This window comes from Pinus tabuliformis, chromosome 1_1, assembly GCF_031772625.1.
Source record: "Pinus tabuliformis cultivar Carrire ecotype Pingquan chromosome 1_1, CPIR1, whole genome shotgun sequence".
NCBI lineage: Eukaryota > Viridiplantae > Streptophyta > Pinopsida > Pinales > Pinaceae > Pinus > Pinus tabuliformis.
In genome coordinates, this window is record NC_142297.1 from 698,192,709 (window position 1) to 698,208,950 (window position 16,242).

The 16,242-nt window shown below is 38.0% G+C and overlaps 1 protein-coding gene and 1 pseudogene across 1 annotated transcript; both read left to right on the forward strand.

Moving 5' to 3' along the window:
* Window positions 1-11,504: 11,504 nt before the first annotated feature.
* On the forward strand, window positions 11,505-13,152 carry LOC149215388 (expansin-like A3; annotated as a pseudogene).
* Window positions 13,153-14,742: 1,590 nt separating this feature from the next.
* Window positions 14,743-15,810, forward strand: LOC149215389 (uncharacterized). Its single transcript, XM_089391080.1, has one exon. It carries the CDS (start codon window positions 15,161-15,163, stop codon window positions 15,608-15,610), a length of 450 nt encoding a protein of 149 aa, XP_089247206.1. The 5' UTR covers window positions 14,743-15,160; the 3' UTR covers window positions 15,611-15,810.
* Window positions 15,811-16,242: the final 432 nt, after the last annotated feature.

Below are 16,242 nucleotides of genomic sequence, written 5' to 3' on the forward strand. Positions count from 1 at the left end.
GAGCTCAGGCGGCCATAGGGGATGCTCATACCACGGGTATGTCTTCTCTCACCCTCTCCTCTGTTATTTCTGCCATTGTTTCTTCTGGTTTTCCTTCTATTCACAGGCATGGTTGTTCAGTGGTTTCCCCAGACCTCCCATTTGGTGTACCCTCTTCTCCCCCTTGACCCCCCCTTCTGACTCCCATAGTCCAGCAGTGCACGATTTCCCCTTCCCCCCTGTTTTCTCCTTCCCTCAGTCCTCTCTCTCAGAGGCTTCCCCTTCCCCCTTCCCCGACCCAGAGTATCCCGAACCCCGCTACCCCCTCTGATCCCGGATGCGCCCACTAGGATTAGACTCTATTGGGCTTGCAATTATTACCTCCCCAACCCCTCCTAAGTCCAGAGGGCAACCTTCCCACCTATCCAAAGCCATGCATCAGGCTAGGGAGGAGGTTGCCTCTAGAAAACAAAAAACTTTAAATTGGGCTCTTAGAGCGGAGCAGGCCCCTCCCCCCCCCCCCCCCCCCCCCCCATGAAGCTCCTCTCCTTCAATTGTCATGGGATGGCTAGCCCTGACAAGAAACTAGCCCTCGAGCGCTTATTTGCCTCTGAGCATGTCGACATCATTTTCCTTCAAGAAACCCTAGGTTCGGCTTTTGCTGTATCTTCCCTTCTTGCTTCATGGCTCCCTGGATGTTCCTTTCACTCAATCGATGCCTCGGGAAGATCAGGGGGTCTATCCCTGGGCATCTGCAATAGTATATATATATATATATATATAAAGATTTTGAATGTATGGTGAGGGCGAGGCTTTATGGGTGCGGATATATACTCCCCTACCCTTGAATCGGAATTCCAGATACTCAATGTGTATGTACCCTGTCAGGACAGGATGACTTTCTGGAGACCTCTCCTTAGCTCATCTCTTCTCTGACAAGACAATGTCATCATACGAGGCGATCTAAATTTCTCTTTGGGATACTTTGAATCTTGGGGTAGACAAGCCCAAGTGGATGCTTTGTTGGGTCAATTTGAGAACCTCTTGGAGACCTACAGTCTTGTCGATATCCCTACAGCAAAAAAGTAGCCTACCTGGAGGAATAACAGAGTAGGTGAAGCCGGCTTGGTTAGAAGACTTGACCGTTTTCTCACTAAAGAAGGTCTGATCAACGGAGGACACTGCATTAGACAGTGGGTAAGCTTGGGTGGACTGTCGGACCATCGACCCATCTACGTAGAGATTCAGGATGTTCTAAGCAAGCCAAAGGCCCCTTACAAGTTTAATTCTACCTGGCTGCAAGATTTATATTATAACAAGCTCGTGATAGATTTCTGGAAGGCACACCCCACTAGTGCTTTGGGGGACATAACTCGTAACTTCCTCCACAATATGAAGGAATTAAAGAGCCTATCCATGGTGTGGGCTCGGAAGAAAAAGGAGGTGGACGATCTATCCCTACAAGAGGTGTAGAAAGCTATTCTCTCATTTGAGGAGGACTCAGAAGGGGTCTTGAGCTCCCAAGATCATAAATAAGCCTACAATGCGGCGCTACAAAAGAGAACCCAAGTACTTTCAAGCAGAGAAGCGAGTTGGAGGCTCTGGGGTAGGGCTATTTGGCTTAAGGACGGGGATGAAAATACTGAATTCTTCCATAAATATGAAAATGGCAGAAAGGCCATAAACACCATCTGGGAGCTAAAATATTCGGAGGGAAGATCGATTCAATCCTTTAAAGAGCTGGCTTCTTTAGCTTGCTCACACTTTCAAAATATTTATAAAGCCCCCTCTCAAGCCTCCCTGGTTGAAGTGATGAGAACTGTACAACTTTTCCTGAGGTTTGTGGAGCAAGAGATGGAACAGGAGTTAGTGGGAGAAGTATCTATGCGGGAGCTAGAAGATACATTAAAAATGATGAAGAAAAAGAAGAGCCCGAGTCTGGACGGCTGGACAATTGAGTTCTATGTGACCTTCTTTGAGGTATTGGGGGCGAACCTCCTGCAAATCATTAAGGAGAGTAGGAAGAGAGGTAGGATCTCGGGGAGCTTGAAGGCCACATTCATCGCCCTCATTCCTCATTCTGACAAACCATCCTATTTTGATGAATTCCGACCCATATCCCTCTGTGATTGGATTTACAAGATTATAGCCAAAATCATTGTTAATTGTTTAAAATCTATCCTCTCGCTCAACATCTCCCAAGAGCAATTTTCCTTCTTTCACAACAGATATATCCATGAGGCCGTTGGGATGGCTCAGGAACTCCTCCATTTAGTCCAGATCTAGAGAACAAAAGGCATGATCTTGAAGATTGACCTCTCGAAAGCCTTTGACAGAGTCAATTGGCTTTACCTCTGCATGCTCCTTACCCAATTAGGCTTCCCCTACCCCTTCATCAAATGGATCATGAGCTGCATAACCGATATTCCCTTCAGCGTGTTGGTAAATGGCTCGGCTTCCCCCCTTTTTCATGCAGAAAGAAGACTCAGACAAGGATGTCCCCTGTCTCCTCTTTTATTCCTCTTGGTTATGGAGGGCCTTAGTAGATTTATTCATGAGGAGCATAGGAATGGACGCTTAAAGGGCATAAAGGTTACTGATCACCTAGCTTTGACTCATTTGTTTTTTGTGGACGACGTCCTCATATTCCTTGAAGGCAGCCTAAGTGACCTCATTGCTCTCCACCAAGTCATGGGGGTTTTCCAAAAGGCTACAGGAATGGTTGTCAATGAGTCCAAATCTACCTTGTCCACGCTCGGATGTACCCAAAACGAGTTAGTATATGCCCTCAAAAGGTTCCCCTTTGTCACCAATCCGTTTGACGAAGGCCTAAGGTACTTGGGGTATCGCCTGAAGCCTTTTGGCTACAAGATTACGGACTGGATCTGGCTGATCACTAAAGTGGAAAAGCGCCTCAATATATGGTACCATAAATAGTTATCCAGGGCAGGCAGACTAACTCTGATTAAAGCAGTCCTGGAGGCAACCCCTGTCTACTAGATATCCCTAGCATGGATCCCTAGAGGCATCCTAGACAGACTTCAGAAAATATGCTACAGATTTTTATGGAAGGGAAATTAGACAGGTAGAATTTTTGCTTGGACAAGATGGGAGACTCTGGCACTGCCAAAATGTTGGGGGGGTTGGGGGATTAAGAGGCTGGATTTCTTCTCCAAAGCGCTAGCAACAAAACTAGATTGGAAGCTACTCAACAAAGACAGCCTTTGGACAAAAGTATTTATTTCAAAATACATCAGCCCCATCAATCTGCTGGACTAGATCCAAAAAGATCAAAGGACTTCCGGGAACTGCTCCAACATTTGGAAAGTAGTGAGCAAAGCAAAGGACCTGATAAGGAATGGTTTGACTTGGAGAGTTCGCTCAGGCTCAAGTGTGCGACTGGGGGTGGACCCATGGGTGGGGTGCGGCAATGCACACAAACTCCCTGAAGACCTGAGACTTCATCTTGTAGAGCAGAGGATATCTCATCTCAGTCATATTGCAGACAGTGAGCGATCATCCTTAGGTCAGCAGGCTTGGAAATCAGGAGCAACCCTTAATATACCCATTCAGTGGCAGCACTTTTGGAGACTATACACTACGACGCTTACAGAGGCCCACATCAGGATCATGGAAGGGGAAGATGAGCTTATTTGGGCTTATGCAAAACATGGTTCCTATGCTCCTAAGATCGGCTACCTGGTGCTCATGGAACCTTTCAAGCCACCAGACACTGAGATAAAATGAAACCTCCTCTAGAAACTCAAAACTGCTCCCCGATCTAAGTTTCTCATCTGGTCCATCTTAAATAACAAGGTCCATACGGGGGCAAATATGATGAAGCGATCATTCTCTGGACCGTTCTAGTGCCATCTTTGTAGATGCAGCAATGAAGACACAGATCATCTCTTCCTGAATTGTCCTTTGGCACTGTATCTTTGGAATAGCATCAGGATATCACTCTCAATCAGGCCCAACTGGCTTGGGATAGCAGTAAAGGAGGCGTGGACTTCATGGTGGAGGGATTCAGCTGGAAAGGAAAGGAACCTTCCTTTACTAATCTGTTTGGCGATATGGATTTCCAGGAACGAGATAATTTTCTCGCAGAAGATACCACACTGGCCCTCCATACATAATAGGATTGTAGCAGATTATCAAATGATCCCTGAAGAGCCCCAAATCAACCCAACTAGGAATGTTGAGATAGAGATCATCAATAAAACAATCCCTTGGGCTTATTTCGACGGTTCAGCCCAGGAGATAGGTTGTGGTGGGGGAGCCAATCTCTTCCTTTCAGAAACTCATCTTTTCAAAATCCAAATGGGATTAGACCGGGGTACCAATAACTATGCTGAGCTCATGACTGCAAAAAGCATTATCCTTTTTGCCTTACAAAAACATTGCTCCCACTTGTAGCTTTTTGGTGACTCAAAACTAGTTATAAATTGGATCAACAAAAAATATTCATGTTCAGCTTTCACTTTGAGGCATATACTGGATGAGATTCATAGACTTGTCTCATATTTTGACTCTTTCACTTGTCACCATATTTACAGGGAGCAGAACACCAATGCTGACTTCTTATCCAAAGAAGCAGCGTTTAGGGACGCAAACACTTGGCTGATCTATGAAGACTTGGATGGGGTCGTGTACCAGCACTATCATAGGCCATTCATAGACCCTGAAGAACTATGAGAATAGCTCTGGATTGGAAATTTTTTTATCTCAGTTTTTTGATGTAGAACACATATTTTTTGGTCTATCTGTTTTGATATTTATGTAAATAGTCGGATACTCTACATCCTCTGAGAAGAGGACAAAACTCTAAGTTATATGTGTTTTTGAACTTTATGTTACTCCCTGTGTGGAGGATTGCACAGTTTCTTACATTTTTGTTTGGACTTTGTTTGGACAAGCAGTGCCAGATCAAAGTAATGCTCTTGCATATACAAAATGTAATTTTCATCTTTTCTAATAGAAATTACGACTTTTTTTACGGAGAAAAAAATAAATAAATAAATAGATAAAAAAATAATATATATATATATATATATATATATATATATATAGACACACACAAAAAAAAAATGTTCTTCACATGAGGAGCAGAAAATCAAAAAATGATATTAGGGAGGAAGAATTTAAAAGAATAATTCACATTCCATATTGAGTTTGTCCTACTTTAAAAATAAAATTGATATAAAATAGCTTCAAAACTACTATTGAGAGTTGAAATGTATGTTTTTTTTGTATTATAATAATAATAATAACAACAACGACAACAACTTTTCGATAAGAAAGTTTCTAAAGGTTTTAATTAAAAGATTTGATTGGGAGAGTACAATTTCAATAGCTTCAAAACCACTATTAAAAGTTGAAATGTATGTTTTTTTTGTATTATAATAATAATAATAACAACAACAACAACAACTTTTGGATAAGAAAATTTATAAAGATTTACTACTACTACCACCACCACGACTACTACTTTTCGATAAGAAAGTTTCTAGAGGTTTTAACTAGCATTTGCACCTTATGTTGCAAAGGAAACGCCGTAAGGCATAGAATGGGGAAGAATAACATAGAGTGGGGAAGAATAGGTAATCAAATCCGTCAAAATTAAGATTAAATTGATCTACTAATTTTTCATTTACATACATTGAAATCGTATGCAGCGTGGGTTAAGAATCTCAAGAATCTCAAGTTATCATTCAGATAAATTTCTATAGTCCATGCTCTATTTTAAATATTTTACTCTTTTGTCATAATTGGAAGAATCTCAAGTTATTATTGAGATAAATAAATCTCCATAGTACATACTCGTTATATATATATATATATATATATATATATATATATATATATATATATATGAATGAAGATCTCTGCTACGATTTATATTACTGTGGCAATGCCATTTTTCTCTAGCAAAGTTGCATCCATTGGTTTTTTTAAGACATTAAAAAAATCTAGCTGCTATGGTTTGTTATGATCGATGGGTTATCTTTCAGATTATATTGTAGATGATGTTAGATACATTAAATCATTTTGAAATAAACATGGAAAAGAACTTGAAACGTGCTAAATAAATAAATATGTTACATCTTTGTAGTTGCATATTTAAAATGATAAAATAAATATCTTACATATTTGTAGCTGCATATTTGAAAGGATAAACGAGAATTTGAAAATGTCGAGGGCATTGCCCACACTTCAAAAGATAACAACAATTAAAATTGCCTCTGGGGAGAATTTTTATTAACTTGTCGTATGCTTAGGGCCAATGATCTTCGCATTCAATCTTGCTTAAAATGAACCAAATTTTGATATACATCATGGCCTAAAATTATGGTTTAAAACCCTATGTATAAGGAGGAGACCTTTTACATATGAATTGAGAAATGTTGCAGATTCATAATTGGATCTTGTCACATTTTTCCTTATTATATTGGTTCCTTTTGTTACAAAAGGAAGCTTCACTGAAATATTTTGAACGTAATATCCATATTACTTTTCTAATAAGATATCCTTTTAGAGTGAGTTAATATGTATAAAAAAGCAACATGATTATCCTTTCTTGGAAAAGAGATTCTTACAATGCATTACTATTATGTCAGTACAATATCATACCAGCTATAACATCAACCAAAACCATGCCTGAAAGAAATTCTGGGTAGAAAGGAGCATGTGGAACTTCAACCCATTTCATGATATTTATAATAGCCAAATGAAACATTTCTACCATGGTAGGTCATAGGGAGTGGGATTATTCACATGATTAGAAGCCAATTCATTTTTATTTGTAGTAGATATCCTTGTAGGCTAATAAGGACTGTGTAGAAATCCGATCACCAAATTAGTGCTCATCATGTGGGGTTGATTCCATCATGGTTACTCTTCGAGTGCCTCTTTGGACTAACTGAAATGCGTGATCTATTTTACATTTCCTATTTTTTTGTGATTGATTGCTTGTACTAGTTACTACTAGTGTACAATTTTTTGGGGGGATGAAACTCAATGCTCACAATGATGACTACTCTACATTTCTTGGGACTCATTTATTGCAACTATTGGGTATTGTGTTCCCTAGATTTGTTAAATTTGCAAATTTGAGTAGTACACAAGTTTTATTTCTTATAAAATTAATGTAAAATTAAATCTTTTCCACTTGAAATAAATCTTTATACTCAAATATTTATATGATATCACATAAGGATTAAATTTTCTAAAAGGTTGGTTTGGATACTATTGAACACAATTATCTAAAGTTTGGTTTGGAGACTATTGAACACAATTATCTAGATCTCCCTCCTAATTGCACACATATTCCTGGATAAATGTTAACTTTAAGTCGTGACATCATTTTTCCAAACAAGGTCAAAAGTAAAGTGTACTCACCCACCGTTCCATATAATATACGATTGAGCTCATCTAGTAAGTTCATTCATGACTGCCTAGAAGACTTAGAACAAAGCAATTTTGTCAATAACATGTGTACACAAAAGAGGTATGGGCACCTCTGAAGGTAACTCTGGAAGATGCGGCATAGGGGAATGCATCTTCTTAAAATCATTGCATTCTATTACTCTTGTTGGGTCCTAACTGTTTAGGAAGAACTATCAACCTCCTTCGCATAGCAATTGAAAATGAAGTTGGAAGACTCCACGTTTATGAAAACTCAAATATTACTGTGAACATGCTTAATGGAAAATCTGCTTTGTGAAGAATTCAATCTGTTATGGATCACATTCTAGAAATGAAGATCAGATTACATTCCATCTCCTTTACTCATATTTTCCATGAGCCCAACTCCCAGGCAGATTCCTTATCCAAAGGTGGAGTGGACCTAAAACCCTATGTATAAGGAGGATACCTTTTAGATATGAATTGAGAAATGTTGCAGATGCATAATTGGATCTCGTCACATTTTTCCTTATTATATTGGTTCCTTTTGTTATAAAAGGAAGCCTCACTTAAATATTTTGAACTTAGTATTCATATTACTTTTCTAATAAGATCTCCTTCTAGAGTGAGTTAATATGTATAAAAAAGTAACATGTCTTATCCTTTCTTGGAAAAGAGATTCTTACAATGCATTACTATTATGTCAGTACAATATCATACCAGCTATAACATCAACCAAAGCCATGCCTGAAAGAAATTCTAGGTAGAAAGGAGCGTGTGGAACTTCAACCCATTTCATGATATTTCTAATAGCCAAATGAAACATTTCTACCATGGTAGGTCATAGGGAGTGGGATTATTCACATGATTAGAAGCCAATTTATTTTTGTTTGTAGTAGATATCCTTGTAGGCTAATAAGGACTGTGTAGAAATCCAATCACCAGATTAGTGCTGATCATGTGGGGTTGATTTTGAAGATCCTGCATAACCTTATTACAGTTGGGTGGTTCCATTCATTTTTCATGAATGAGAATGTTCGTTTGTAGATCTTATTATGATTTTTATTTTGTGTTGGCAAAGCTTCGAGGTCCAATTGTATCTCATTCCCACCTTAGCTTGGGAGGTCGACACCACTCACTTCCAAATTTTTAACGTCGTAGTCTATCCCATTTTTTCATGCCATTTATGTCCATGCAATTGTGGTTTTGTAGATTAATCCCATGCAACCTTCAATGCAATTTAGCTAAGTTGAGTCATTCCAAATTTGATCTCCTCAATTTACTCTAGACACACCTCTCATAGAAGCACTATCTCACATCATTGCAAATTTATTCCTTGTAGAGACAATGATTGATTCCATTGACTATTGCTTGCTAGAAGAAAGCATTATCTCACATCATTGCAAATTTATTCCTTGTAGAGACAATGACTGATTCCATTGACTATTGCTTGCTAGAGGAACATCTGCAACTACTTTTGAATATTAGTCTGAGTCTAATCACACTCAAGGGTTTCCTATATGGTATTTCTTGCTAGTTTGTAATCCCTAATTTGATGTAGATGTCTAGACATCTTGATGACTTTTCTTATAACTATTTGTAAGAAAATTATGGCTTTATTTAGGTGTCATTCTAATTTGTGTTTTAATGATGGTTTCTTGGTAATAGATATATGTAAAAGTTTAATGGTAGTTTTTGTTGAATATGATGTCATTCTAATTTGTGTTTTAATGATGGTTCCTTAGTAATAGATATATGTAACATATCACACCTTGAGTGAGATGGGTTTGTGGTAGTAGCTAGTGATCATTGTAATCCTAAAGATGGCATCTTGGCCGCTTGAAGATCCTGCATAACCTTATTACAGTTGGGTGGTTCTATTCATTTTTCATGAATGAGAATGTTCATTTGTAGATCTTATTATGATTTTTATTTTGTGTTGGCAAAGCTTCAAGGTCCAATTGTATCTCATTCCCACCTTAGCTTGGGAGGTCGACACCAGACACTTCCAAATTTTTAACATCGTAGCCTATCCCATTTTTTCATGCCATTTATGTCCATGCAATTATGGTTTTGTAGATTAATCCCATTTAATCTTCAATATAATATGTTTTTTTATATTCCATGAAAATAATAAAAATTATATTTTTAAAAATACATTAATAAATTTAATGTTTATAGATATAATATGTTTTTTTAATATTCCATAAAAATAATAAAAAAATATATTTGTTAATAATTAAAAAAATATTAAATATAAAATTAATGTAAAATTAAATCTTTTCCACTTGAAATAAATCTTTATACTCAAATATTCATATGATATCACATAAGGATTAAATTTCCTAAAAGTTTGGTTTGGAGACTATTGAACACAATTATCTAAAGTTTGGTTTGGAGACTATTGAACACAATTATCTAGATCTCTCTCCTAATTGCACACATATTCCTAGATAAATGTTAACTTTGAGCGGTGACATGATTTTTCCAAACAAAGTCAAAAGTAAAGTGTATTCACCCACTGTGCTACTTAGTTTAAAGCAAATGACAAGGTCACGATCATAAAGTCACTCCATGGAATGGTCCATGTTAATGAAAGTGAGGATTTTGTAGTCTTTTCGCATGGATAATTACCTTGAAGATTGTCTTGACTTGTATGTGGTTGGGAAAAGATGGGGAAAATAATTAGGTACAATTAACCAATACAATATCAGAAGGCACTCACACAGGGGAAGATGCATTTCTGTTTGGTGCAATGTATTTCCTTGTATGCTACAGCTAGAAACATTTTGGTTCCATATAATATATGATTGGGCTCATCTAGTAAGTTCGTTCATCACTGCCCATAAGACTTAGAACAAAGCAATTGTGTCAAGAACATGTGTACACAAAAGAGGTATGGGTGCCTTTGAAGGTAACTCTGGAAGATGCGGCATAGGGGAATGCATCTTCTTAAAATCATTGCATTCTATTACTCTTGTCGGATCCTGATTGTTTAGGAAGAACTATCAACCTCCTTCGCATAGCAATTGAAAACTAAGTTGGAAGACTCCACGTTTATGAAAACTCAAATATTACTGTGAACATGCTTAATGGAAAATCTTCTTTGCGAAGAATTCAATCTGTTATGGATCACATTGTAGAAATGAAGACCAGATTAAATTCCATCTCCTTTACTCATATTTTCCAGGAGCCCAACTCCCACGCAGATTCCTTATCCAAAGGTGGAGTGCACCTGAAGGTTGGTATGATCGAGATCTCTGAAGTCAATGACGAAGTATTAATCGATAATCCTTCCCCTTTTTCTTAAGACCACTAGTCTTTGTATTGTTCAAGTTCTTGTTAGTGTTTTGCTATTTTAGAAGTTCTATATGGACAATAAGTGCTTCAAGGATTTAACAGCAATTTCGTTCACAACAATCTAAAATGCAGAAAAAGGATAATAACATATCGTTCAAAACAATTTACAATCCAGAAAATCTTAGCAACACAAATATAGAAAATTAGAAAAATGATAACTTGGACTTCCAGCATCGACAGTAGGAGGTCCACTAACAAGCTTAAATGGCTCTTTTAATACGCCGGACAATGGGAGTTCATGATCTATATAGGTTGATTCCCTCGTTAAAAAAAAACAAGGAATCTAGAATTAAAATGTTGGATATGCCATCAACAAACATGGCTGATCCACCTTATGATGTTGGCTATATTTGAAATTCTGAGACATCCGGATTATTGAAAGAAAGCTAACAAAAAGAATTCATGTTAGAAGCTAACTATAAGACTAGAATTCACTCGCGAAACCCAGTCTTTCCTGCATGAGCCCGGATATACAGATTCATGGTATTGACACATGATAGAGCAGTAGAGCACGATCCATTCAATTTACGCTAACAAGACACCCTATTCATTCACAGGCCCACAGGATAGAGCAAAAGAGCACAATCCCTTCAATTTACACTAACAAGGCACCCTATTCATTCACAGACCCCTGCATTCACTCGCCACAGCAAGAAACGTTCAACAAGAATTAATGGTTTGTTCTAAAGAATCTGGAAGAAGGGTCCGCTGGTCCGCCGGCCCAACAAAATCAATAACGCCTGTTGTACGCACACAGATTAATGAAAGAAGAGGTTTGGGCATTACAAAGGTTGGGGATTATAGCGTTTCAACTTTCTATTAATACAACTTCAACTGTTGTTGAGTGCCATTCCTTACCGTTACAGCGACTGGGAGTTAGTAACTGCCTGGATTTGTTGAGTGCCATTCCTTACCGTTACAGCGACTGGGAGTTAGTAACTGCCTGGATTTGGCGCTTGATGGAGGCACCTGGCGGTCTTGCAGTTTTTCCGGCTGATTGAGGTACTCGGCAGTTTTGCAAATTCTTTAAGAGATATCAATCCGAAGGAAGAATATATTTCTATCATGTAACATAGAGAATGGACCGCAGACAATTTCAAAGAGAAACGCCTTAGCGTAATTAAATTTAATCCATTACAATATATTGAATTCCTCTAACATCGTCCTCGGGACATTTCTAGTGTAATTCTTAGTTGATTACAGTACAATCTTCTTTTTTAATTGTAGTATAATCTTTTTGTTCTCTCCTCTGTGGCGTAGCTCTTTGTTTGATTGTAGTATAATTTTTCTCTAATTGTATTTTAATTTTTTGTCTGAATTATTATTTGAATAAAAGCAGATAAGATGCACAGATTCGGCCGTTTGCACCAAATCAGGGGTGAAAGTTGTGGTTAGGGACTTTACAGACGACAATAGGACAGATTTTCTTCTATACTTTCACACCTTCGCAAGCTTGGCACGCCCCGGTAAAATCGACCAACTTCTCAACATGGGGGATGGCGGGCGTGGAGCATAAACGGTGAGCACCAATTCAAGAATCCAAAAAAAAATTCCTAGTGAAGCTAGTACGAGGAACATTATAACTGAAACAACCATAAGTTGGTCTACAGCTTGAATCTTTATTTGTTTCTCTATAGTTTGAATCTTTGTTCAATTCCGACAGTGACATGATGGATATGTGTTTAATTGTTTATGACTTGAATATGATTACAGCATCCCATGCGATTATCCAGGTAAAAATATGTCCATCAAAGTACACGAAAGCAGTCACTATCCCGACTATCTTGCTGTACAGTTTCTGTATCAAGGAGGCCAAACAGACATTTCCTTGGTTCAAGTTACCGAGGTGGAGTAACCAGGGACCATGGCTCATATAAGTATTAAATTTTATTTTTCTAATATGGTTCATAAATAATATTGTATCAGATAAATTGTTTTAAAGGGATCACTTGCGGTTAGATTAACCATAGAACTAATCCTAACCCAAAAATGTCAAAAGAATTCAACCCGTAAAAATAGTATTAATATCCTATAGAGCAAATCACAAACAATTTACAAATTTTGCTTCAATGACTGTATTCAATCATGCGATCTGAATTGAGGGATTTTGCATGCAATGCAGGTAGGACACTGAGTTGGCGTGAAATGAGTCTGCGCAATTACAATGCAGTGTGGGGTATTGCAAACCCTTATTCATTAACAGGTCATGCCGAACCCAGTCCCTTCTTGTTCCGGTTACTGGTTACGGGAGGCTTCGACGGAAGTTGGGTAGGGCGCCCTGGATAAAATTTGCTACCTGCAGACTGGAAAGTTGGGTCTGTTTACGACTCAGGACTCCAGATCTCAGAGAGGGCGCAAGAATTTGACTGCAGTTCATGCGCAACTGGCGACTGGAACGATAATTTATAGCTTCGTTGTGCTTCTCTTTGCAATTAGCGTCAGAATATGAGATTCCTGTGATTCGTGTGCTTGCCATTAATTTGTTTCGAGAAGAAACGAATATCGGTTTTATTATTGTAGCTAGTTGGGTAGGGCGCTCTGGATAAAATTTGCTACCTGCAGACTGGAAAGTTGGGTCTGTTTACGACTCAGGACTCCAGATCTCAGAGAGGGCGCAAGAATTTGACTGCAGTTCGTGCGCAACTGGCGACTGGAACGATAATTTATAGCTTCGTTGTGCTTCTCTTTGCAATTAGCGTCAGAATATGAGATTCCTGTGATTCGTGTGCTTGCCATTAATTTGTTTCGAGAAGAAACAAATATCGGTTTTATTATTGTAGCTAGGCGATGGTATCACCTACTTCAAAAACCTTCACAGTAGTAAATAAAAGATCTTTCAAATATATATATGTATATATATGTTGTTTATTATGCGTTTTATCTTCTTGTACTGTATCCATGTTATCAGTCGCCAACTTCAAAACTGTGGAACCTGTGTTATTTGGGTGTTGTTCATAACAACGAAGAAATAACAAACTCTCTTTTTTTTGGGAACAGTTTATTATTGAATCAAAGATACACATAAAGAGCAGGCTCAGCATGGAGCGGAGCACAACAAAATTTGAAGATCAACTATGAAGGGCCGACAGTAAACCAAAAAGATAGATCTGTACAGTTATATATCTAGTTTTCAACCAGAAATCCAAAAAGAAACAAAGTTTTATCATTAACTTATCTAACTAAAAACACAACATAAAAATAAGTCTGTACTCTCTGGATATTAAACAACCTATATATCCACAAACAATCTGTAGAAGTACCCTCTAGATATTAAACAACCTATAGAACTACCTTTATACTTCTAGACAAAAATAAAAAACTAATAGACTCCAAGAACAGAAGCTATAAGAACTTAAAAATCGCTGGTATGGACATGCAAGGAGTATTTTCCCATTAAGCCATTTTTCCAAATAAATAGTCCTGGGATGAATTGAAGCCCATTTTTTTTTACAGGGAGTCTGTTGGAAGGTTAAATTCTATGTAGACATGGAAAAAGGATAGGATAAAGGATACTTTGGACTTTTAATAAGACAGATTCACAACTTACCATTCAGATTTCTCGAATAGCCAATTTATAATAATCTTGGAATTTTCGGTCTATGATGATCTTGAAATCTTAACCAAAAGCGATCTTGTAGATGTACAAAGATTTTGCTATAAACTTTAATCAATTAAATAATATTTATTTGATAACAGCTGCTTCAATATTACTTCATTTTTTTGTTCTAACACATGAGGAAATAAAATCAAGAATGCACAACTTATTTGGCAAGACCAGTGGCTCGTAATGGAGCTCAAGCTAATGCCATGAACGCCATGATGACCCTGTTTCTTTAACTCGATTTCGATTTTTTTTTAATGACATTGAGCAGAAACAATATGTATAAGCATTCAGACACCAAAGTTATAATACTAGCACAAGATCATCGTTACTTTAATATGGAATTACATCATTACTTTAATATGGAATTACAGATCGATATATAAGGCGCTGAACCCAATACGAAAATTCATACGAGCCCACAAAAACACAACCCACGGAAGCCCACGCTCAAAGTAAATTCCGGTTACTTATGACATGCAGGGTTCAATTACTCGCAGGTTCCGTATATCCTTTACAGCTCTTCTGGAATTTCTTGCGCCTGTGAACTCCTCGAGCTTCACTGTAGACAAAGACAAACCCTGGAACTGTTGATCCTCGGCCTGCCGAATCCTGCCGTCAAAATTGAGCTCATAACTCGGTGGATCGTACTGGAAACGTTCAAACCAAACTATTTAATTGCAGCGGTTTGATAATAGATTTGATTGGGAGAGTACAATTTCAAACCAAACTATTTAATTGCAACTTCCCTCATCTTCATCGTTCTCATCCTCTGGATGCGGTTTGATAATAGATTTGGGGTTTAGGGTTTTAGTCATGGCGAAGAATGCGTTGCGCCCCTCCTTACCAGTATCCCCTGTTTCTGCTTCTGATTCAGCTCCTGCTTCTACTTCCACTACTAAAAAAAGCAAGAAGCCCGACCCAGCGGAGCTGTTAGCTCTGTACGAGGCTAAGGGTTTGAACCCCACCGAGGCATCCCACCAGGCCATCAAGGACTTGCAGAACGTCATCTCAAATCTTTTGTATAGCCGCGCACGCTCCTCGGAACGAGACCAATCCTCTCAGCAGGGCATCTCTTCAAAGATCGACTATATCAGCACCCGTCTCTCCTTGCTGGAAATGAAGGTCGATACTAAGCCCGACATAGCCCAGACCTTGGTTCTCGGAGTTTCAGCCAGTGCGCTTGTACAGGCCACGCCTCACTTTTTTAGGGCTGCCTGCAACATATGGTCCGGCTTTCGAAACTCCATGAAGGGAAATCCATAGCGCCGTGATTCTTGATTGAGGGTTAGTTCGCTACTCTAACCTGATGATTTTTTAATCAATTTTTTGCAGAGCTTATTTTCAGGGTCATGTCTTGTTATGTAATTGGAGAAAAATGTAGGGGTTTACCACTTTCCCCACAAACCGCTAAATTCCATGACTACCAAGTAGCCAAAGACAAAACAATAAATTGATTTAACTGACCTTGTGAGGCTTTTGGTATTTGGCTTTGATTGCAATGAAGATACAGGGTTTTAAACATGAAAATAGAATTTTTTTTTAATAAAATTAATATCGTAATGGAATTTGTGTTGAGCGTAATGAAATTTAAGTGTGAGCATAATGGAATTTAAGTTGATCGTTGTTCGTCTCAATTGCAACAATAGATAGGTTCGGCGCACTTGCAACCAAATATGTAATTTGTCGCAATTGCAATACCTTAGAAATAATGTCACAACTATGATGCATGAAGAATATGTCCTCACAATTGCAATGAACACTGCAGCAACCAAAACTAAAAAAAAATGACATTTTCTTTATTTTTGTGACAATATGGGCTATATCATCATAGGACTAATCCAATGACTCTCATTCTAGTTATAGGCTTTGATTCTGTTCCCATTACTTAATGTTTA